Raw genomic sequence first — 25,143 nt, 5'->3', positions numbered from 1 at the left:
GTTGACACATTGAAATCAACCCATCTTTGCACATCAATAATTTTATGACTGTTACCCTACTTCTCTCATGGGTGCAGTAATGTTTGACCTAAACTAGTCCTATTTTGTCGTAGTTTATTAAATTAAAATTCCATAAGTTACAATGCAATGCTGCCAAGGTTTGTCCTGGCGTACTCGATCCCACTTACTGGTGTTTGCTTAACTGGCAGGTGTTTATGAAGACACCAAATTGGACTCTCACGTGATATACGCAAAATTAAAATATCTTGTAAGTACAATTTTGCTGTAACAATTCGTTGTATTTTCGTTTTCAATAAAATTCCCCACTAATTTTGTAGCTAAAAATAACGCACCTGTTTTTCAATGTGCAATGCACAAATCCTGCTTATCACAATCGCAACAATAACTCTATACTACACGGTAAAGGAGCAACTAGGAATGCTCCTTACGCTTTGGGCAGCAGCCTTCGATAAGGAACACGGTTAAACATCTTGTTGATGATGTCCAGCATCATTGGCTCCCAGGAATGACGTGTTTCGGGCAGCATTTCCTTATACAGCGATGGCCAATACTGATTGACGAAGTCCAGTGCAACTTGGTCTGTAATATGACAGGATTTGTTTTTGTTTCAACTGTTCAGATAATAATAGTTAGAAACCCTTACTCAGTCCTGGATCTGGGAAAAGACCCGTAGCGTAGACCTTCATATCGCCTACTTCTGGAGTCATGTCGAACTTGTCAATCAAGAGATATTCCTCTCCTTGACGCTGAGTAGTACGGCCGGAGATTTTCCATGTGGTGGAGACATCAGCTGAAATATGGTTAATGTCAATTGTTGATCGTTGGTTTTAAACCTAAGAAAACACCGTACTAGTGGTAACATTGAAGTAACCCTTCGACACTAGCTTGATGGCGTTGAAACGTCCTTCTCCCTTGTATTTTCCTTCGGTGATCACCTTTGGGAAATAAACGTCGACTTCCATGTTGAAGGTATCATCACCGGCAGCGGCCCGCACATCTCGGATTTGGGCACGGCTCATGCCGTAGGTTTTGGCGTTCTTCAGGTGCAGTGAACCATGCATTTGCTGGTTTTTGTACTCGAAGTAGTTGCTGTCCTGGGTGAATGGATCAATAGCTGGAAAACCTATCGATGGAATGCCATTCTGAGGAATAAAGAGAAAAAAGGGTATATTTCAAAGATTATTAGACGCTTCGACAGTATATTTCAAAGGTTATTAAGCGTTATTATACTCTTATACAGCTTTGTTAACATATTTATATAGTTTTGATGCCCGAAAACATAAAATTGGAAAAGATAATGAAATATATTTTTTTCGAATGTGCTAGTGGATGAATTGTCCTTGAGTTTACATCATGAAGTAACTTTTTACATCCTGCAAAACCGCGATATGTAGTCTATAATGTCCAGTGAATCCGCTGAAAGCAAACATTTAAACATCAGTTGCGATATTCTAGGTCATCCAATCTATTACCAAGTTTGATATTTGATCTACAGCGGCAAGAGTTTATTTTTTGGTAACATATAGTTATGTTTCAGGATCAGCTAGGCTTATATGAGATCATAGCATAACAGAGGCGATACTTCAGAAATATTCAAGGTTATCCTAACTGTTCTGCAATCCAGAACATGAGATCTACAGCCGTAACAACAGCTTGTTTTTGCTACTTTGAGTTACACAAAATTACCAATCCTATGGACTATACCTCTGGGAAGCTCAAGAAACGTTATAAAATATTTTCAAGATGTTCTTCATATGCAAGAACTTAATGAGACCCTGGCCAAGTTCGCAGGGGTTGACGGTATTAAAGTGAAGGAGTTTCATTTTGATTATTGTAATACCCCGGACAGACATGTGATGCGAGTGTGATTCCTGTACAACGGGACGCAGTGTCAAGAAAATTCTAACAAGACTGACTTGAACTGAGAGAATTTTCTGATTGGCACTCATTTCAAGCGCAATTGCACAGTGATTCTTGTATCACATGTGTGTCATAAGTATAATGTAGTGTTCTTTAGTGAAACATATCACCTTTTTAACACTTTAATGCGCCTCCAACGGTTCATCACGAACCGGCTGCTGCAGATGGAGTATGGCTGATCATATGCATCAGACATGGTCGATAAACACGGAGGAACCGCCGGGGCTCATTAGAGTCTATTCCCAAGCAATAGTTCCAAGTCGGTTGGATTTGTTGATCGTTACAAATCCTAATGAAAGTATTATAGAATGTGTGACAGATTTCCTTTTAACCTTTTACAGCCAGCTGACTTCAAAATGTTGTTTGGGCTTTCTGTCCCACGTTTCTCGATTGATTTTGATAAGTAATTTATTAATGTCATAGTCGTTTTTTTCAAATTTTTACTATGTTACTTAGTCATGTTTTCTTTAAGGTGAAACTTCAAGAAATCCCATTGCAATTTTGCATACAATCTTTAGAGGCACAAATCTGACGTAAGAGGCCTCGAATCGAGCCGCACCTGTTTATCCTGGCTTTGCTCACTTGCAAAAAGAGGCAGCTTTTCCAAATCGAGCGCATTTGTTTACGAATTTTCAAGATTGGTGCTCTTGAAAACGTGAGTAGGGGTCCAAGTCGGCCATTGTGGTAGCCATATCGATATTCTCTGAAGTTTCTCCTTAAATAAAGCAATTAAAATCAACCGAAGAATGAATAGTGGGAAGGAGATTTGGAGCACTTAATTGTGCTGATAGATTCGAAGCTAACGTGCGAACACTTAAACACATTGTTTTGGATTTAAGGACACAAGAGATAAACACAGAGAAGTGGAAAACGATTAGCGAAATCAAGAAAACAATTTGACACAGGATCGACTATATTTTAACATACGAGGTTCGACTGATTCAATAAAATAAAACAAACATACTACAACTAACTTAACGAGGAGGAAAACATATTGAACCTTACCACAAAACCAAACAAGAAGACAAATACAAGCCGTGTGACCATAACCCTACATAGGCAAATCCTGACTGTCCTGACTGACTGACCAATTGAAAATTTTCCAATCTTCTACCGTAACTTTCTGAGTCAGTTTACAACAGTGTATTAATGGATATCATTTTCCGCGTACGGCTGGTAAACTGCTTCTGAAAGATTACGTACTCTTTTCTATCTTCGGGTCTAGTGTAGAGGTTTTAACTCTATTCAGAGTGCAGCTAGAAACCCAGCAAAAAAACATTTTCTTCGTATGCAAGAACTTGATGAAGCTGTTCTTGAGCTCAGAATTAGAAAGTAATGATATTGATATTCCTATAATTCTGCTAGATGTCTTGCATTCACTCAAGTTTACTGAGTTTATTGGGATGTAGACACTCATGAAAACATTTGAAATGTTGTAGATCTTGAATGAAGTTAGGACAGTCACTTTGCTTGCACACACACGGAAAAATCAGAATTACTTGTGCCGTAAATTTATTGCACAAAACGTAAACGTACATGACGTAAACTTATGGGTCTTTTGACTTAATAATACGTCATTTTTGTAAAATTGAGTTTAAAACATGTTGAAATAGGTTGAAATAAGCTTTTTAAGGCCGGACGGGACGGTGGCTGAATTGTCCGCCATTGCTCTGTTGTTAGTAAGATGCAAATCTCAACTTCTACTTCATATTATTGACCAGAAATTTGATCGTTCATTTGCTCACTTGTGGTGCACAATCGACTAAAGTTTCAGCTACGTCAGTACAGTGGAAACTGATATTTGCTTCTTCAAAATCGCGAGGCAAATTGTTAGAAAGAGAGGGAAGATAGGAAAAAATACACGTCGTCCCGTGCGGCCTTAATCTAATTTTTGATTTTGTTGATTTGGGGTATGTCAGTGATCAATGTTCGTTTGTGTTCAAAATACCCTTACTTGCTAAATTTGGTTGATTTCAAATATGTTGTCCAAATTCTTACAAGTTATGTGCTTTTTGAGTTATTTTAAGATTCAAATCCGCTAAACCACGAATAACGCCTAAAGGTATGCAATGACTTATGAAATTGATTGTCTACCTTGAATAAATCGTATAGTTTATTGAAAAAGCACTTTCATAAAAGTTTCGTTTATCAAATCCAACTCTAGGATATAATATTGAAGTTATACAGTGATTTCTAACATAATATTGTATCTAGTATTCATACCAAGCTTGCATGTTTGACAGTGTATCTTATTGCGTTAAGTAACACAGTTTTAAGGAAAATCGATTTATTTCAATGTTTATGAAATTCAGTTTTCATGATTCTATATTATTTAATAGGTCAATAATAGCAGATTACAAAATACCATTCGTTGGCAGAAGCTGATTCAATGAATAACCTACGTCGGCTGTTTTCCTACTCTCCGCATCGACCAATGTGGCGCTAGCTTCTATGCGCGAAAAATCGCTAAAAGTAAATCGCAAAAATATCGTATGGCGAATAGCATCTAAAGTCAAATTTATCGAAGTAGAATTCATTATTCGAAAAAATATTTGGTAGTGGTTGTGCACAATGGTGACTACTATTATGCCTAACAAATATTTTTTCAGTATAAGTAAGCTATTTCAAGTAATTCAAGTTTAGATGCTTTTCACCATACAAAATAAAATTGATTTACTCCTGCTGATCAACTGTGGTTGTGCGCCAAGCGGGTAGTCCATTAATAATGTTAGTTTGAACATTCCAAGAGACCGGTCAAGCCGATCAATGTTACCCCGCTGATCAATGATATTACCCCGTTTTACGGAACTTGGGTTCAGTGATTTTTGCTGGGCTTCCACCATGGATTTATTCAGGAGTTCCTCCCAGGATTCCTTCATTGAGTCCTTCAGGAATTCCTTAAAAAAATCTTTCTGGGTTTCCATTGAGGTTCATTTCAAGATGTTTTCAGAGTTTATTTCAAAGATTCCCTCAGGATTACAATAATTAGGATCAGTGAACTAGTTGAAGAATTGTTCTAATTTCCACATCTGCTACTGTTAATTCGAGCCGGCATACTGGAAGGCAAAGTGATGACTCAAATAACACAGCATCTAGTACGGCTGTGAGATGCAGTACTACTTCCCAGTCCCAAATGGGATCCCTTTGAGAAGCAGTAGCTGGAAAAAAAAACCAGTATAATTGTTATATGACATGCTCATTTCATTCACTCCTTGTTTAATTACTAAGATAATTTCAACCAGATCTCCCACAATTCAACTAAATGTCTTCACACATGCCACAATTTACTTATCTAGGGATCTACACATTGTATTTAATATGCGTGAAATGTAACAAACTCCCACGTCAGTAACCAACCTCAAGCAAGCAGTGATTAGTGGCTGTTAATCGCTTATTCATCAACACCGACGTATACTTACCACCAATTCTGGAAGCAGCCGTTGAATAGAGTCCTTGATACACTGCCCAAGTTCAGGGTCGTTGCGATTGCATATGCGCATGAACGATGCTGTAACGAACGAGAAACGACGATTTAATGTTATCACTCATTGTAACAGGAAAAGAATCGCAAATCAGGTGCTAGTATACTGACTGGTTCGTGTGAGAATGCAACCTGATCTTCTCTGCTACACGTAAGGCATATGTGAAAAGTAGTTTACATTCAACGGTCACGAACCTCCATTTGGCAGCAGCAGTAGTGACGTTTTCCGCTGCAAGTCATTTTCATTCACAGTCACAGTGGCTGTAGGGCAAACGTGAATGCACTGTTGTGTTGCTTCGTAGGAATTGCTTAAAGCATTTTGTATAATTCCTGAAGTAGGTTTGCAAATCTCTAGGAATAAAATTTCGCTTTCAGTGTCGTTCGGGCGTAAAAATCAATAATTGAAGCTGCTGAGTAGCTAGTATTTCAAACGAAAATAAAACCTCATATACCCTAAAGCAAGAAATAAATGCCTTGCGGTGCAATTCTGGTACACTGTGTGTGACGATTAATCGATTCACGATTTAATGTTAATGCATGTTGCGCAATTGCATCGCGGTTTAAGATGCTACCGTTACGTTGCTCACCGTGAAAATCTTGATAACATTGAAGTTGGTTCCGTGTAGCTAATTTCAGTTAGTTATACATGAGATTCAATCAAAAGAGTTCATCTGTGCGTGGGCTTTTACGTTCCTTCAATTGAAAATTGGGCGAATATGATTTGGATTGAAGTGCATTAGGAATACAGCAGTAGAAAAAAAACATCCTAAATGAATACAAAATTACTTGGTATTTTTCAAGCCCCTTCACCATTTTGCGTCCGATTTAATAACCTGGAAGGGCAAAGAATGCCAGGGAATTTATTGTTGAACCTGGAAAGTCATGATAACTAAAGGATGCTTGCTTGAGGCCAGGAAACTATAAATAAGCTGAATAAGAATATATGGAGTAGGCTGTCCCTCTATGTTCGAAAAGTCAAGATGCTCAACCTTAAAATAATAAATACCGTATTACCCCGCTAATACGACACCAACTGTTGTCGAATAACCAGGGTGAACTTTTAATTCGACAAAGTGGTCACCCTATACACCACCATGCTCATTGAAATTTGGCAATAGACCACCTCACGGCAAAATTCTATCTCTTTCGCTCTTTCAGAGAGTTTGAAAACAACAGGACCAGTACCTGTCAAATTTGACAGGTATTGGTCCTGTTGTTGTCTGATTTCCCGAAGGAGAGAAAGAGAACGATTTCTTGATGACGTCACCGTGCAATGGAGTATTCTATTTTTGTTTTTGTTTTGATTTCCGGATTTGTTATGAAACATAATTTCAACAAAATAATATTGCGGTGGCGCAAATGTAAAGCTCATTCTTTCTACGATTGTTGCCATCCTCAGTTCATTCCGATTGGTCTCCAGGCGGTTTGGGTGTTGAATAGTACCAACTCAGAATTTCCGAAATTAGCGGCTGCAATAGGAGCTGCTGCGGGTGCGAGTATAAGCGCAATATCAAACTGTTTTGCATTTACAGTGTACATCGCTGTGACAATTGAACACTTTTTAATTCGACATGTGTCGTATAAGCGAGGTCGTATTAAATCGTGTCGAACCAGCGGGGTAAGACAGTACATTCGCGGTACATACATTTTTCGATTTTCTAAAATAAATAAATCATTGAGAAGTTCCGCTAGGATGGTTTTTGAAAAAAATATCAATTTTTCATAAAAACTCTAAAAAATTTCATTTTTGGAGTATGTATTTTTTAAATTTCTGATTTTTCCAATATTTGTGTTTTTTTTAATTGCAAGACATTCTAAAAGCGTATAGGTTTTTGAAATATTGCGTTTATATTGACGCCAGAACCGATTTTGCATCGAATGCTAAACATATTCGATGTGCTACAAGTATTAATGACAAGAATTTAATTATATTTTATCAAAGTAGTTAATATCCGTGTTTTTATTTTTATTTTCCACTATAGTTTTCCGCTTTAATGCTTGTAATACATCTTCGATGTGCCACAAGTATTTAGAATGACAAGAAAAATGATGGAAGTTGTCGTATCTATCATTTTACAGGATTCTTTCAATGAATGACTAATAAAAAAACCGTTAGCTCTAATGAACACCGGATCAACATAATGTTATCAAAATCACTGTGTTTGCTCTTCAAATAAGAGGAATTTAATTTCCTCTTCAGAGGTGTCAAATTCTAACTAATTTATGTAATTTTTTTTTATTATTCACCATCATTATTCTACCATCACATTGCACCGATTCCATTTTAAAAAATATTAATGAAAAGTTGTTATTAGAATTATATGTTTATATGTATTATTTCTTACATTCCAATAATTTCGGAATGCAAAAAAAAAATACTATAAACTCCAGCGTGAAATTTGCGGGTAATGATGGGTGACTAGGGTGCAATGAGTCATTATTGTCCCTTTCGGGACGGTGCACAAAGAGGAGTAGGGTCTGGGACCATTTAGGCAGGAGCACCTATTTTGGGCACTTGCTGCTATAACTCAGTCAATTTCAAACCGATTGACTTGAATTTTTGATCATAGCTAGATACTGCGCCTTCCTGAGTGTGTTTCAAAAATCAAGTCAATCGATTCAAAATTGATTGAGTTATAGCAGCAAGTACCCAAAATAGGTGCTCCTGCCTGAATAGTCTCATACCCTACCTCCATAGAAATGACCCCACTTTAGTTCTCCAGAACACCTACAAAACACCCCAAGAAACATTTATTAATTTAAGAAAGGTTTCTCAAACCATTGTTATTAAACCATATGTGGAATAATATTTGGTTTACTGGAACTGAAACTTTTGTTCAACTCTTGTTAGCCCAGAAATGGAGAATCTGTTCAACATCGACCGTTGTACAAGCATTGAGAAATGCATGTTTTTCAATGATTGTTCCTTGGTTATGCAACTGTTGTTCAACGTCAAAATCATCAGCTATATACAAAAATATTAGAAGCTTTTCTTCAACGTTGATTAAACCAAGTTGTATGATGTTTTTTTGTATAATCGTCTAATAAAGATCATGGAAACCATTTTTACCAATTAGCTGCTAAGTTCATAAAAACAAGATTTCTACAACAATCATTCCATCGCAATACAATCAAAACATGGATATCATGTGTATTTAAAGATTTAATAGAACAAATGCTGCAAACATGTTTGTTAAACGTTTCTTCAATATTACTGTACCAATTAATTGGAGAAAAATAAATTGCCATTTTTCATTTTTTTACATATATTAAACTTGAAACAACTTTAAGTAACTTACAGCTGTGCATTTTAATTACATGTTTATGGAAAACTTTCAACAATGACAAGACTCGAACTCGGGATCTACTGCTTCACTGTCGTCTGCATCTGCTCTGCTCCAATCCGGGATACAAGATTTGAAAAAAAAAATAGCAGTATTTAAATATGAAGTCGACGCGTTTCCTTTCATGCGTTGAATAAACATCGCTTGAATATTCGACTAATTGTCTAGATCAACATTGAAGCTGATCAATGTTTGATTAATCATTACCGCAACGTTTGTTCATGCTTATATGTAAACCTTTTAGCAAGGTTTGTTCATCTACAGTGCTACTGGAGCTTAACAGTAGCTGTGTGTAGCTGATGTTGTTGTTTTGCAAAATTACCAGCTGTCAAACACTTTTTAACCATTTTGAACATCCAGTCAATTGAGCTGTGTTTAAATAGTTTTTAACATTTTTCGTATCGGAAATGTGTGATTTCAGTGAAAAGCATGGAAGAAAAAAGTGGATCTCGAGCCTAATGAAAACAGTGTTCAATCCGCGTCGTGTCATGCAGAAGAAACGAGCCACTGGAGAACTTTCTGCCGATGGTAGTTAGAGGGGCTTCAGCTGCCGTTTTTGAAGCTCAGTGGTTTCGCAAATGTTCATCATTATATTTTTCAAGGTAAGTTGTGATGTTTTCAAGAATGTTCGGTATAAAATTATTTGCTGCTGCAACTCTCTTGGTTAATGTTTAATCCAGTGCGGGCTTAAAAACAGTGATCAGATTTATAATTGTGAACATGGCGAACAATGACTATGAAGTGATACTATTACACTACTAATTAGCAACTGAATAAAATGACTAAGCAAGTATTATTAAACTATACTTAAGCTACTTGTTCCACTGAGAATCATATGTGGAACAACGTCATCTAATGAGTTAGAAGAAGCTTTTCTTCTAATATTGTTACAACATTATTATGCTATTGACGGTAATTCCTAAACAACTTTCTTTAAACTTTTGTTCGACTAGTTATTAAATTAACATCTCTTTGATGAACAAAAGTTCTATTTTAACCGTTTGTAATGTTTGTTCGTCACTTTGATCAACGCATGCTCTTGTTCAACTGTCGGCGCTTTTGTAGAATGTTTATTAAACTGGCATGCTTATTAATCGTTCTGAATTGTTACTTGGGACTACTTTTTCTTCACCATTTGGAAGATCTTATTGTAAATAAAAAAAATTAAAAATATTGCTGACTGCACCCCAAATCGGACTGACACAATAGTGTGCACGCACCTTCAAAGTGTGATTACAGCGCAGGGATACGTCGGATCGAATTGAGGTCTTCGGTGCACTTATTCCTTGTAAATGGAGGAATAAGTGCCCCGAAAACGTCGAAACGATCCGAGGCAAATGTGCACTTTTATCACACTTTTTAGGCGTACCATAAAAAGTGTGATAGTCCAATTTGGGATGTAGTCTGCAATATGTTTCAAATCTGTTTAATATCTTTGGGACATTTATGAAGCAATATGTTCCCCTTCATTTGGATGAACTTGTTTTTCAAACAGACCCTTTATTGCTAGTCAGGACAAGAAAAACATCGAATAAACCAAAAAAATATACATATCACGATTCAGAACATTTGCTCTTTAACATTGTTTCTACAGCTTATACATTCCAAAGGGTTGATCATTTCATTCAAGATGTATCAATGTAGAACATATATATATTTACAATCGGCTTTTTCAATGATTGATGGCTGTCTATACAGTGGTAGACATTCGTTTAGCCGAGGCATAGTTTTTTTTTCATTTTTTTTTTCGCAACTTTAACAATTTTATGCTCTTTTTTATTGTTTGGATGATCTTCTAGACAATTTGCATTAGTCAATGGGATGAGACAATATATTATTTATTTTTTGGTCGTAAAATACAAGAAAAATAGATGCCTTGGCATTCGTTTAGCCGAATTGTACAATTTTTAGAATTCCATAATAAAAACTATCAAATTTTGAAAAATATCCAACGCAATCATTTTAAATGGTGACCTACATCATAGCACAGAGAACAGATGTCTATCTTCGCTTTCTGCCTTGTGTAAAACTTTGTAACGGTCATTTCGGAGTATGTGGTTATGCTCCTGTTGTGTGGCGCTAGCGTCCCATCACTTACATTTTTGTGTTGTCATTTTAGTTTCCAGTGCTCGTCGTTTTTGGCCGTTTGGCGCTCGTGTCGTTTTGTGGGCTAGTGTATTTCAACGATGAACACTGCCATCGTGGGGTCAAATCGACTTTATAAGTGGAGCAGTCTCCGTTGGTGGCGTTGAGGTATACATAAATCCGTTACACACGATGTCGACGTATTTTTGTTCGAGCTTAAATGTCTGTTCTCTGTGATCATAGATCGACTTGGTAATCGTGAATTTGATCGTTTTCGGAAGTGTTTCCATATTAGTTTTACATGCATCCATATAAATGTGTCAGAATATTGAAAATGTTACCAAATTAAGATTTGTTGTAGTTATTTTCATCTGAGGTGTTTCAAAAAAGAGCCCATATAGCCGAGGCGGTAAACGCACGGGTATTCAGCATGACCATGCTGAGGGTGACGGGTTCGATTCCCGATCGGTCCAGGATCTTTTCGTAAAGGAAATTTCCTTGACTTCCTTGGGCATAGAGTATCTTCGTGCCTGCCACACGATATACACATGTAAAATGGTCATTGGCAGAGGAAGCTCTCAGTTAAAAACTGTGGAAGTGCTCATAGAACACTAAGCTGAGCAGCAGGCTTTGTCCCAGTGAGGACGTTACGCCAAGAAGAAGAAGAAGAAGAAGAAGTGTTTCAAAAAATTGTAATAAAAGTACAGTGAAAGAGATAAGTATAAAGACAGAGCCGTTTTCCATATAGAATAAGCATGTTTGATAATCAAAATCTTAACTTCTAGCGATTTGATTGTAATAGTAAGAAATCAAAGCTTGTTTTTCTCAGAGATGGCGCCACCACATTAAAAGTAAAATCATTTTTCTTGTATGGACAAATCGTTGGCTTGCACTCGTTCCGCATCGCAGCGATTTGTGCCTTGGGGCAAAAAGTTGCAAATTAGAAACAAAATCATTATCCCTACGCGTTTCTTCTGGATTCATTGCAGTAACAGAGAACTGATTACATCACCATACAAATTTCAAGTTGTTTACTTCTTTTTTTCTGACTGGCATTTTCCACCCGTGTTGCGCATGTTGTTTCGAGTGGATAGGTGCCAGGCGGCGCCGCTGTATATGTGAAAAACACATGGAACACGAGCGCCGTCTATCATTCCGTAGCGCAAACTTTTCTGCTTGTTTACACTGCTATCACGTTTACCGCATTTATCAGAAAAGCGCCACTACCGGCACTTTAGCATAAGCGCAGCTGCTTACTTCCTATTGTTGGCTGCCACCTTAAAATAGCAAGAATGTCAGCTAGTATCATACATCATAATCCATGCAAATATTTACATTGACTTTTCAGATTCAAATAAATATAAATACACTTTTTGTATGGAAATAGCGTCACACCCAAAGTATTCAAATTTCAAATTGAATAAAATAAGTCAATTGTTTGATCAAGTCATGCATTTTTGTATGAATATCTGCTTTAACCCCTTCTTGACGACTTTTTTAACCAACCTCGCCACTGTAGAACGTGTCAGCTAGGTGCAAATGACCCAACTGTCCTGAAAAGGGTACAAACATTCCGACTCTTCTTGCGGTTCTTTTACTTGGCAGTCTTCTAATTCATTTAGTAATGCTAGTATTACATAGTTATACTTCAGAAGCATTAGGATACGTCTTTATTTCTACACAGAACTTTTTATTTTGGCTTTTATCAACCCCATTTTGATGTTTAACCAACCGAAAACCTATGTACTTAATTTTCTCAATTTCAACGTTTCCAATAATATTTCTGTGCCATATTTTCCAAACAACTAATCTAGCTTACATTTGAGTGGTCACAGAAAGCATTTTCACTAAATAAATTTATTTGTCATCGTTTCTCCTAAGGGTCCTAAGGTAGTTCATAAACCACGTAGACCTTTTGGAGGGGAGGGGAGATCTGGTCAAAGTCTGCGCTCCATACAACTTTAAAAATTTGTGAATGGTCAAAAGTCCACGAGGGGGGATGGGGTTGTTCTGAGGTGACGAAAATTAGGTCTACATAGTTTATGAACAGTCCCTTATCGGGACAAATTTTTGTAATATTATTTCTCTGAATTTGACAAATAAATAAACTTTCAAGGCCAATTATCGTGCCAACACGTCATAACCTAAATGCCTTGGGGTATACCCTCGAAATATACTCACGAAATTGCAAAAATATCTATTGAAAACCAAATTTTCATTTACCTCGGCTAAACGTATGTCTAGGCAAAAAATGTCATGTTGAGGCCATCAGCCAGCTACTGGGGTGTTTGCATTTCACTGTAATGGCAGACGACGATTCCACATCGCATCATGTGCTGTTCCAGCTTTTGAGATCGTCATCAAAGACAATTAATTATCTATTTACTTTTCATTCTTATGATTGTCTGACACTTCTTATGCATAATGTCAAACACAATGCCTTTTGTATATTGTACCTTTGTGCCATATCATACAATACGTCCACACAATAATTTACTACCAAAACAATTTCTGTAGGCACAATAGGGAAACGGGGTAACATGTCATTTGAAGAGTTTATATTTACCCTTGCTTGTGTTTCAGTGTATATGTAAGTGTGATGTATATCACCTTTTCATAAAACAGTACTGCTCAATTTATAAAACGGACAACTTGCTTGTACGATATCTCTTTTATTTTTCAATAAAACCATTATCAGTGTTTTGCATAACTTTCTACAGTGTTTTTTATTGTGTAGCTGAAGCGGTTTTCGTAAAACATCAATAAAAATCCATTTCTCAAAATTCGATATTCGATTCTCAAAATAACTTTCCACATACTTAACATGCACATTTTCATGATGTTGTTAATGTATTGGAATTTTATATTATATTCTACTAAAGGTAAAGCTCAAAAGTTGGTCAGTAATAATGCACCAAGCATTCTTCAGCTTGATATAGTTATAACTATATAATATAATTGCCTTGTTTTCATAGAAATTATTAAAAAAAAAAAATAGAGGATTCTGGGATAATACGCACCAGTTAAGGAAGATGCGTCCAAATGCATATAAAAGGGCAATAATTTATTGTTTTATTGCATGCATTCATTCAAATACTCGCATTCTAAGCGAACTCGAACAAAACTTCAGCCGTAATATAGATCAGCTTTTGAAAATAACGTTTTTTTTGTGAAGACCAACATTACGGCTTCGTATGTTTATGCGGGGAAATATGCACCCATGCTCGGGGTAAAATGCACTACAATAATGGAGCAGGATGCACTCAAACAAAGGGGCAAGACGACCCACAACATTGGGGGGTCGAGTTTATAGGTCTTTTCCCTTTTTAGAGAAAATGCATGTTTTCTAAGGTTTTAAGACGAATAATAGCTCAATTTCGTTTGCGATTACTTACAGAGCGCTCATAGATATTATTACAGCTTGTTTTCTATAGGTGCGTTTTACCCCAACACATGGAGTGCATATTGCCTCTATCAAGAGTAAAAAATAAAAATGTTTAAAATATACAATTTACGTACATTTACTGTTTAAGTTATTCTTCCTACGCTTAGTATTGCCCTCAATTGGGTTCTTTAGGGGTATCCGGATTTTTTTTTATAATCGGATTCTTCACCCAAAAATTAGTCGAAATCCAAAATTTCATAATTTTTGGAGTGCGGGAACGATTTTTAAAATGCATTTAAAGTTTGTATGGGATTTTTTTTTTTGTTCGGGTCGAACTGTCATTTTATCGATTGAACTGTTATTCTATACACGAAAATTAAAACTGTTTTGTTATTTTAACCATCAAAGCAAAGCTATTAGAATCCAATAAAATCACGTTATACTCAGAAAAATGAACTCTATGAATTAGGCTATAGAAAATAGCAATATTTTGTTCACTACATAACCCAATTAACTAAAAAAATACAACAGTTTAAGATATTTTGTCGGTTTTAACCATCAAATCGTTCGACAAACGATCGGGAAAATCACATCAGAAACCTGTATTTTTTTATTTTATTCATTTTTCTCACTAATTACGTAACGCAGATATGTAAAATTTTCAAGGTGCACATTTATAAGAACGTTCTATTAGGCTGACAAGGTTTCGAAGCTCGAAAACCGATAATTCCCGAAAAATCAAGGGAGTGCGTTTTGCCTCGACAGTGCATATTATCCCAGATGCTCCTACTTATTTAAGTCCTGTGTTGCAATAGCACAACAGATTCGGCTAAACATTCGTCCAGAGTAGTAGAATATTACTGTTTTAATGATATAGAAGAAAAATTCACTTTTTTTTTATCTGTATTAGCGAGACTTTTAGCCCTACGCTAGTTCATCTCGGGACCCACGCTTTACTTCCCTTCCGAAGGAAGAACCCACATTTTGCGAGTTTGTTGGGAGTGGGATTCGATCCCAGGTCCTCGGCGTGATAGTCAAGTGTTCTAACCATCACTCCAGGTCCGCTCCTCAATTATCTTTTAATTGCATTCTCCAGATGGTTATAGTCAAAATTGCATACCTGTTGCTCCATTGATGCAGATTTTCGACTCTTGCGAATTTTGTTATTATTTATTTTCATCAATAGTTGATCCTATGTTATTGTGTGTTATTAACTAATAATCGGATGTAAAGTTTTTATTTCCAACATCAGTGTTATGCAAAATTTGCATTACATTGCATTGTTATTTGAAGAGTCTCCAAAGAACGAAACTGTTTTGATTACTTTACCTGTAATGGTGCCCATTGACCAAACCAGCAATGCACATTATTCCTACTTTCGACTGGATGCATAAAATCGAATCCCACTTCAGACTTTAATATTGTCGTGAATTCCGGAATCGTAATCGAATGCGAATTCCGGAATTTCTGCTGTTTAGCACTCGCGGTTTATGTGAAACGACAACATGCAATCGTTCACGTACAAATCCGTTTCAAAACTGAGTCGGTTTGTTGACGTTCGCGTTTCGATCGCGTTTTTTACACACTTCGCTCTGACTACCCATATGGCGTACAGTTTACCCTATTTCATCTCATCTCTACATTCACCTTCTCCTCTACTCTCTGATAAATTTTAACAACCCTTCAATTGCCAAAATGGTATTACAAGGTTAGAAGAAGACCGAGCTTACCAGGCTCAAAGCATCACTTAAACAGCAAAATCAGGAATATACAACAACCTCTTCTAATATTCCTCAACAAGTTCTGTCTGATCTTGATCCTGTTATTTCCAATCGAGCTTACCAGGCTTAAAGTTTCACTGAAGCAACAATATCAGAAAATGTACAACAATAGAGGCTTGCATCAAAAACATAACCTCATCGAATTCCCATACGATTTGTAAACATTGCCCTCAATTTTTTTTTTGAGGGCAAGGACGGCTTTATGGACCGACGCCGAAGGAACGAAAGAGAAGGAGACAATGATGACGTCAGCGTGCAAGCGCTCATAGTCCTCAACGAGTTCTGTCTGATGTTGATTCTGCTATTGCAAATTGCGCTTACCAGGCTCAAAGCATCACTGGAGCAGTAAAATCAGAAAATATACAACAATAGTCCTCAATGAGTTCTGTCTGATCTTGAGCATGCTATATTGGGTTGAGCTTACCAGGCTCAACAAATCACATACGCAGCAAAACCAGTAAAAATATCCAACAACTCCCTCGACAGTTCGCAATTTATAACTTCCTTACATCTCGACGAATTCTGTCTGATCTTGGGCGTGCTATGTTGCTATGTTGGGTTGAGCTTACCAGGCTCAAAAAATCACATAAGCAGCAAAACCAGTTAAAATATCCAACAACTCCCCCGACAGTTCGCAGTTGATACGTTCTAACACACCTCAATAAGTTCTGTCTGATCTTGAGCATGCTATGTTGGGTTGAGCTTACCAGGCTTAAACACCTCAATAAGTTCTGTCTGATTTTGAGCATGCTATGTTGGGTTGAGCTTACCAGGCTCATAAAATTACATAAGCAGCAAAACCAGTAAAAGTATTCAACAACTTCCTCGACAGTTCGCAATTTATAACTTCCTAACATCTCAACGAATTCTGTCTGATCTTGGGCGTGCTATGTTGCTATGTTGGGTTGAGCTTACCAGGCTCAAAAAATCACATAAGCAGCAAAACCAGTAAAATATCCAACAACTTCCTCGACAGTTCGCAATTGATACGTTCTAACACACCTCAACGAGTTCTGTCTGATCTTCAGCCTACTATGTTGGGTTGAGCTTACCAGGCTCAAAAAATCACATAAGCAGCAAAACCAGTAAAAATATCCGACAACTTCCTCGACTGTTCGCAATTTATACGTTTTAACACACCTCAACAAGTTCTGTCTGATTTTGAGCATGCTATGTTGGGTTGAGCTAACCAGGCTCATAAAATTACATAAGCAGCAAAACCAGTAAAAGTATTCAACAACTTCCTCGACAGTTCGGAATTTATACGTTCTAACACACCTCAACAAGTTCTGTCTGGTCTTGAGCATGTTATGTTGGGTTGAGCTTACCAGGCTCAAAAAATCACATAAGCAGCAAAACCAGTAAAAATATCCAACAACTTCCTCGGCAGTTCGCAATTTATAACTTCCTTACATCTCGACGAATTCTGTCTGATCTTGGGCGTGCTATGTTGCTATGTTGGGTTGAGCTTACCAGGCTCAAAAAATCACATAAGCAGCAAAACCAGTTAAAATATCCAACAACTCCCTCGACAGTTCGCAGTTGATACGTTCTAACGCACCTCAATAAGTTCTGTCTGATCTTGAGCATGCTATGTTGGGTTGAGCTTACCAGGCTCAAACACCTCAATAAGTTCTGTCTGATCTTGAGCATGCTATGTTGGGTTGAGCTTACCAGGCTCAACAAATTACATAAGCAGCAAAACCAGTAAAACTATTCAACAACTTCCTCGACAGTTCGCAATTTATAACTTCCTTACATCTCGACGAATTCTGTCTGACCTTGGGCGTGCTATGTTGCTATGTTGGGTTGAGCTTACCAGGCTCAAAAAATCACATAAGCAGCAAAACCAGTTAAAATATCCAACAACTCCCTCGACAGTTCGCAGTTGATACGTTCTAACACACCTCAATAAGTTCTGTCTGATCTTGAGCATGCTATGTTGGGTTGAGCTTACCAGGCTCAAAAAATCACATAAGCAGCAAAACCACTAAAAATATCCAACAACTTCCTCGACAGTTCGCAATTTATACGTTCTAACACACCTCAACAAGTTCTGTCTGATCTTCGGCCTGCTATGTTGGGTTGAGCTTACCAGGCTCAAAAAATCACATAAGCAGCAAAACCAGTAAAAATATCCAACAACTTCCTCGACAGTTCGCAATTTATACGTTCTAACACACCTCAACAAGTTCTGTCTGATCTTCAGCCTGCTATGTTGGGTTGAGCTTACCAGGCTCAAAAAATCACATAAGCAGCAAAACCCGTAGAAATATCCAACAACTTCCTCGACAGTTCGCTATTATACGTTCTAACACACCTCAACAAGTTCTGTCTGGTCTTGAGCATGTTATGTAGGGTTGAGCTTATCAGGCTCAAAAAATCACATAAGCAGCAAAACCAGTAAAAATATCCAACAACTTCCTCGACAGTTCGCAATTTATAACTTCCTAACATCTCAACGAATTCTGTCTGATCTTGGGCGTGCTATATTGCTATGTGGGGTTGAGCTTACCAGGCTCAAAAAATCACATAAGCAGCAATACCAGTAGAAGTATCCAACAACTCCCTCGACAGTTCGCAATTTATACGTTCTAACACACCTCAACAAGTTCTGTCTGATCTTCAGCCTGCTATGTTGGGTTGAGCTTACCAGGCTCAAAAAATCACATAAGCAGCAAAATCAGTAAAAATATCCAACAACTTCCTCGACAGTTCGGAATTTATACGTTCTAACACACCTCAACAAGTTCTGTGTGATCTTGAGCATGTTATGTTGGGTTGAGCTTACCAGGCTCAAAAAATCACATAAGCAGCAAAACCAGTAAAAATATCCAACAACTTCCTCGACAGTTCGCAATTTATAACTTCCTTACATCTCGACGAATTCTGTCTGATCTTGGGCGTGCTGCTATGTTGGGTTGAGCTTACCAGGCTCAAAAAATCACATAAGCAGCAAAACCAGGTAAAATATCCAACAACTCCCTCGACAGTTCGCAATTTATACGTTCTAACACACCTCAACAAGTTCTGTCTGATCTTGAGCATGCTATGTTGGGTTGAGCTTACCAGGCTCAAAAAATCACATAAGCAACAAAACGAGTAAATAGATCCAACAACTTAACACACCTCATCGAGTTCTTACACGTTCTAACACACCTCTAAGAGTTCTGTCTGATAGTTACTCCACACCACCAACCAACCCATTTCAGAGTTGGATTTTAAATATTCAGTTGACCCAACTAGGTCCGATGGCTACTCCGCAGCACCGACCAACCTATTCGGAAGTTCGATTTCAATTTTCAGTTGACCCAACTAGGTCCGATGGCTACTCCGCACCACCGACCAACCTAGTCGGAAGTTGGATTTCAATTTTCAGTTGACCCAACTAGGTCCGATGGCTACACCGCACCACCGACCAACCTAGTCGGTAGTTGGATTTCAATTTTCAGTTGACCCAACTAGGTCCGATGGCTACTCCGCACCACCGACCAACCTAGTCGGAAATTGGATTTCAATTTTCAGTTAACCCAACTAGGTCCGATGGCTACTCCGCACCACCGACCAACCTATTCGGAAGTTGGATTTAAATTTCCAGTTGACCCAACTAGGTCCGATGGCTACTCCGCACCACCGACCAACCTATTCGAAAGTTGGATTTAAATTTTCAGTTGACCCAACTAGGTCCGATGGCTACTCCGCACCACCGACCAACCTAGTCGGAAGTTGGATTTCAATTTTCAGTTGACCCAACTAGGTCCGATGGCTACACCGCACCACCGACCAACCTAGTCGGTAGTTGGATTTCAATTTTCAGTTGACCCAACTAGGTCCGATGGCTACTCCGCACCACCGACCAACCTATTCGGAAGTTGGATTTAAATTTCCAGTTGACCCAACTAGGTCCGATGGCTACTCCGCACCACCGACCAACCTATTCAAAAGTTGGATTTCAATTTTCAGTTGACCCAACTAGGTCCGATGGCTACTCCGCACCACCGACCAACCTATTCGAAAGTTGGATTTAAATTTTCAGTTGACCCAACTAGGTCCGATGGCTACTCCGCACCACCGACCAACCTATTCGAAAGTTGGATTTAAATTTTCAGTTGACCCAACTAGGTCCGATGGCTACTCCGCACCACCGATCAACCTATTCGAAAGTTGGATTTAAATTTTCAGTTGACCCAACTAGGTCCGATGGCTACTCCGCACCACCGATCAACCTATTCGAAAGTTGGATTTCAATTTTCAGTTGACCCAACTAGGTCCGATGGCTACTCCGCACCACCGACCAACCTATTCGAAAGTTGGATTTAAATTTTCAGTTGACCCAACTAGGTCCGATGGCTACTCCGCACCACCGACCAACCTATTCGAAAGTTGGATTTAAATTTTCAGTTGACCCAACTAGGTCCGATGGCTACTCCGCACCACCGATCAACCTATTCGAAAGTTGGATTTAAATTTTCAGTTGACCCAACTAGGTCCGATGGCTACTCCGCACCACCGACCAACCTATTCGAAAGTTGGATTTAAATTTTCAGTTGACCCAACTAGGTCCGATGGCTACTCCGCACCACCGATCAACCTATTCGAAAGTTGGATTTCAATTTTCAGTTGACCCAACTAGGTCCGATGGCTACTCCACACCACCGACCAACCTAATCGGAAGTTGGATTTCAATTTTCAGTTGACCCAGCTAGGTCCGATGGCTATTCCGCACCACCGACCAACCTAGTCGGTAGTTGGATTTCAATTTTCAGTTGACCCAACTAGGTCCGATGGCTACTCCGCACCACCGACCAACCTATTCGAAAGTTGGATTTCAATTTCCAGTTGACCCAACTAGGTCCGATGGCTACTCCGCACCATCGACCAACCTATTCGAAAGTTGGATTTAAATTTTCAGTTGACACAACTAGGTCCGATGGCTACTCCGCACCACCGACCAACCTATTCGAAAGTTGGATTTAAATTTTCAGTTGACCCAACTAGGTCCGATATCTACTCCGCACCACCGACCAACCTATTCGAAAGTTGGATTTAAATTTTCAGTTGACCCAACTAGGTCCGATGGCTACTCGGCACCACCGACCAACCTATTGGCGATTAAAAGTAGAGGTTATGTCGTGAAAATTTGGAAGTTTGAAAGGGAAATACCAGTTCCTCATCAGTTTAATCATCAATTTTTTGGTAAATTTATCGATAAAATGAATTTTTCTACCCCGATCCCACATTATATTTTATCTGGAACGACTCAATCACTAAAATACGAAATGGGATTTCATCAAACTTAACCTCACTTTAGGAGGCCAATTCGAAAGTTGGATTTAAATTTTCAGTTGACCCAACTAGGTCCGATGGCTACTCCGCACCACCGATCAACCTATTCGAAAGTTGGATTTAAATTTTCAGTTGACCCAACTAGGTCCGATGGCTACTCCGCACCACCGACCAACCTAGTCGGTAGTTGGATTTCAATTTTCAGTTGACCCAACTAGGCCCGATGGCTACTCCGCACCACCGACCAACCTATTCGAAAGTTGGATTTCAATTTCCAGTTGACCCAACTAGGTCCGATGGCTACTCCGCACCATCGACCAACCTATTCGAAAGTTGGATTTAAATTTTCAGTTGACACAACTAGGTCCGATGGCTACTCCGCACCACCGACCAACCTATTCGAAAGTTGGATTTCAATTTTCAGTTGACCCAACTAGGTCCGATGGCTACTCCGCACCACCGACCAACCTATTCGAAAGTTGGAATTAAATTTTCAGTTGACCCAACTAGGTCCGATGGCTACTCCGCACCACCGACCAACCTATTCGAAAGTGTGATTTAAATTTTCAGTTGATCCATATATGCCTTTTAATCAATTTTCATAACCTAGTTCAAAATCAATACACTCAAGAAAATTGCCTCATGCTTAAGGCGAAACTGGAAGCATTTCCTCACTTTTTGGTTTTTGATTTTTTATTAAATAACGAAGCAATATTTTCAAAATCGGTTTTCGTGCACATGTAGAGTATGGATCAAGGTATCTTCTGAATTTTTTTTGTAGAGGAAAATGTTTTTCGTTTTTGCAGAAACCATTTTTGAACAAAATTTCACTAAAAAATGGTTTCTGAAAAAATGGAAAACATTTTCCACCTCAAAAAAATTCAGGAGATACCTTGATCCATACTCTACATGTGCACGAAAACAGATTTTGAAAATATTGCTTCGTTATTTAATAAAAAATCAGAAACCGAAAAAATGAGAAAATGCTTCCAGTTTCGCCTTAATGGCAAATATCCATGTGCCAAACCACATCCAAAGTATATGCTACCATCGGGTACGCAGGCAAATTAGCGCATGAATATTGCATGAATAGTATGTGCGCTAAATTGTATGAGTCGCTGCTGTATGGTGCCTCATCAAAAGTATGAGTCGCACTAATAGAAAACATTTGCTTACCCCCATTGCAAAAATCCATGTCCCGAACACATAGAAGGAATGAAGATTGTTTTCCCAGTGTAGATTTGTGTTAATTTTTATTTTTTGCATTGGCTCACGGATACCGAAAAATAAACAGATCACGCACTCCTCGTTTACGAAGCCATTTTGAGACTTTGAATAAAAATGAAAACGGAAATTTTCGTGTTCACATTGAATCTATATGTTCCCCAACATTTCTACTAGATTTGTCAGATTTACCAGGCTCAAAACATACCGTATGCAGCGAAATCACAAAATATTTCAATCACAGGATTTTCACAGAGGCGGCCTTCCATTGGCAAATGTCATCATCGTAATTAAATATCATCATTCTTGATAACCTTTCACACCGGATAAGTGCATAGTAGCTCTTAAAAATTAGCTGAATGATGCGCAAAGCCAACAATCAGCTCAATTTTACTTCTCATCTGTAACTTCGTATGTCGCGCGAGTCGCGATTTCGATCTGGTGCTGCGACGATTATATTTAAATCAAATATCTAACGAACATCCGGAAGTGTTACCCAATGCATGACAATCGTATAAATTGCTCATGGTTACCTACCGGATTAAAAGTACAATTGAAAAAGTGCATACTGTATGGCATGCTATGTTGCACCAGCACTTTCGGAGCTCAAATTTTTCAAGGATCGTATCATAGACTAATTTTCTAATTTCGTATACGATCGTATACTAATCGTACAAAGAACCGTACCAATACATCCCGAATCAATTTTTATAACAAGGATCGAAGGTTCCTCAAAGTTACTTACCAGTTTCATCCATACATCATCCGTTGAAGCAAAAATAAAAACAACACTCTTTCCAGGAACTAATTCCGGATGTCAAAACGATCATCGCTTCTGTCCAAATGTTACCCAGTAACAAGTACATACCGATTCCATTAGGCTGACGTCCGAAAATAACCTCCCGAATAAAACGATATCATACACTGCCCATATTCGCATAGTCGATGTAACCACCATTGACAATGCCACCGTACAAAAGCTAATATCTAACGCGTGTGTATATTTGTGACCAGTTTTATTCAAAAGATCATAAGATCTAACCCTTAGTTAGATATCAACACGGAAAAAATCTTGAACTTTATATTCATTCATTGTTAAAATTCCAAAAGTATGTTGAAAAGTACAGTGGCGCTTACATCGACTATGCGAATATGGGCAGTACAGTTATGATACAATCAATCATTTTCTTATTATTCGTGGAATCATAAAATGGATCATAAACCAATGATAATGTGAATCATATTAATGATAACAGGAACCATATCCGGAGTTGGAATGATAGACCGAATGGGTTGTTAAGTATCGTTACCATTCAAAAACGGCTATTTTCACGAACAAAAATTTCATCAAATTGTACACATTATGATCACTTTATCATTTATTTTATGATACACTGAATAATAAAAACTGAAATATTTCACAGCCCTGCCTTACCGACTTAAAAAATGATACACCCCTGCAGATCCAACTACTGTACAGTTCATGACGTCATCTGTTGTGTTTATTTTGGTAGTGCTGGAAGTTTTTTTTTTAACCGGTTGGGAATCGAACTGTTGGCTGCTGCTGGGCTGGTGACTTCGTTTTTTACAAGTGCTTTTCTTGTTGGACCACATCGACAATGTGCTCGCGAGTGTTTAGAAGGCAGTTTTGTGAAAGTTGACCGAAAGTGTAGGCAGAAACAACACGAAGGAACGTTCGTCTAAGGACTCAATGCGGGTCACCGCCGGGAACGCCGACAAGGTCGACGCACAAATTTGTTGTTTCATGTAAGGTACGTTTTTCTAATGCTTGGGTATATCTGATTAGATATAACTTGAGAACAGAAGTGGAAAATCTTTGGATATCGATACTAAAATTAATTGACATTGATGTAAAAAAAAATACAATTTTTCGAAAAAAATCCAAAAAGTGTCAATCCATGATAACTTTTTTCAACGCTTAAAAAGTACCTGTGTTTTAATAGTTTGTGAAGCATTTACATATTGTTAGTGTACGTTCAAAATTTCATTTTATTCGGTTCACTGGTTTCCGAGATATGAAGGATCAAAAATGAGTTGTCTGAAAAATAGTGTTTTACCCGAACTGTTCGAACTTTGCGAAATTTTAATCAATCGAGCCCAAATTTGTACCAATGATGCACACATAATAGGTTGACAAACAGTCAAAATTTGAGATTTTTCGATGCGCTCTATGAAAAGTTATAGCTTGTTGAACTTTTTTGCGAGAGAAAAAAAAGTTGCCTATCCCAAACATGTTGGCCATCCCCTGTACTTTCAAAAGTTCATTCAATTCGGTTCACTGGTTTCCGAGATGTGACAGCTCAAATATGAGTTGCCTAAAAAATAGTGTTTTACCCGAACGGTTCTAACTTTGCGAAAGATTAATCAATCGAGCCCAAATTTTTACCAATGATGCACATTAGAGTGGGTCAACGTTGTATGGAGAAACTTTAAATTTGATCGTATCAACCCGGAACACAGCTTTTTCAATTTATATTAGCGTCTAAAACAACTGTGCAAAATTTGGGAGCGATTGGTTGCGTCCCCGTATTCCGCATTGCGATTGAAATTTGTATGGAATTTAGTATGGGAAAACGTACTTTTTTATTTATTTTC

At 38.0% G+C, this 25,143-nt stretch overlaps 1 protein-coding gene and 1 long non-coding RNA gene across 3 annotated transcripts in view; both read right to left on the bottom strand.

Annotated features, from left to right (window-relative positions):
• The window catches only part of LOC134287899 (uncharacterized), a 327,459-nt gene that overhangs the window by 242,574 nt on the left and 59,742 nt on the right, over nt 1-25,143 (bottom strand). The window lies entirely within an intron of this gene.
• On the bottom strand, nt 274-23,300 carry LOC109621962 (putative beta-carotene-binding protein). 2 transcript variants are annotated; one of them, XM_062851069.1, is made up of 5 exons: nt 23,273-23,300; nt 5,361-5,449; nt 872-1,163; nt 665-811; nt 274-600 (listed from the first exon to the last, which is right to left on the bottom strand). In XM_062851069.1, the coding sequence occupies exons 1-5, from the start codon at nt 23,283-23,285 to the stop codon at nt 446-448; spliced, it is 696 nt and encodes a 231-aa protein (XP_062707053.1). In that variant the 5' UTR covers nt 23,286-23,300; the 3' UTR covers nt 274-445. The 2 variants fall into 2 exon arrangements, with proteins under 2 accessions (XP_062707053.1, XP_062707052.1); XM_062851068.1 differs by lacking the exon at nt 23,273-23,300 and adding an exon at nt 15,566-15,596.

The sequence above is a fragment of the Aedes albopictus genome, chromosome 2, assembly GCF_035046485.1.
Source record: "Aedes albopictus strain Foshan chromosome 2, AalbF5, whole genome shotgun sequence".
In the NCBI taxonomy this organism is placed as follows: Eukaryota; Metazoa; Arthropoda; class Insecta; order Diptera; family Culicidae; genus Aedes; species Aedes albopictus.
The sequence above is the reverse complement of the archived record's forward strand: the minus strand, read 5'-3'. Positions and strand labels throughout refer to the sequence as shown.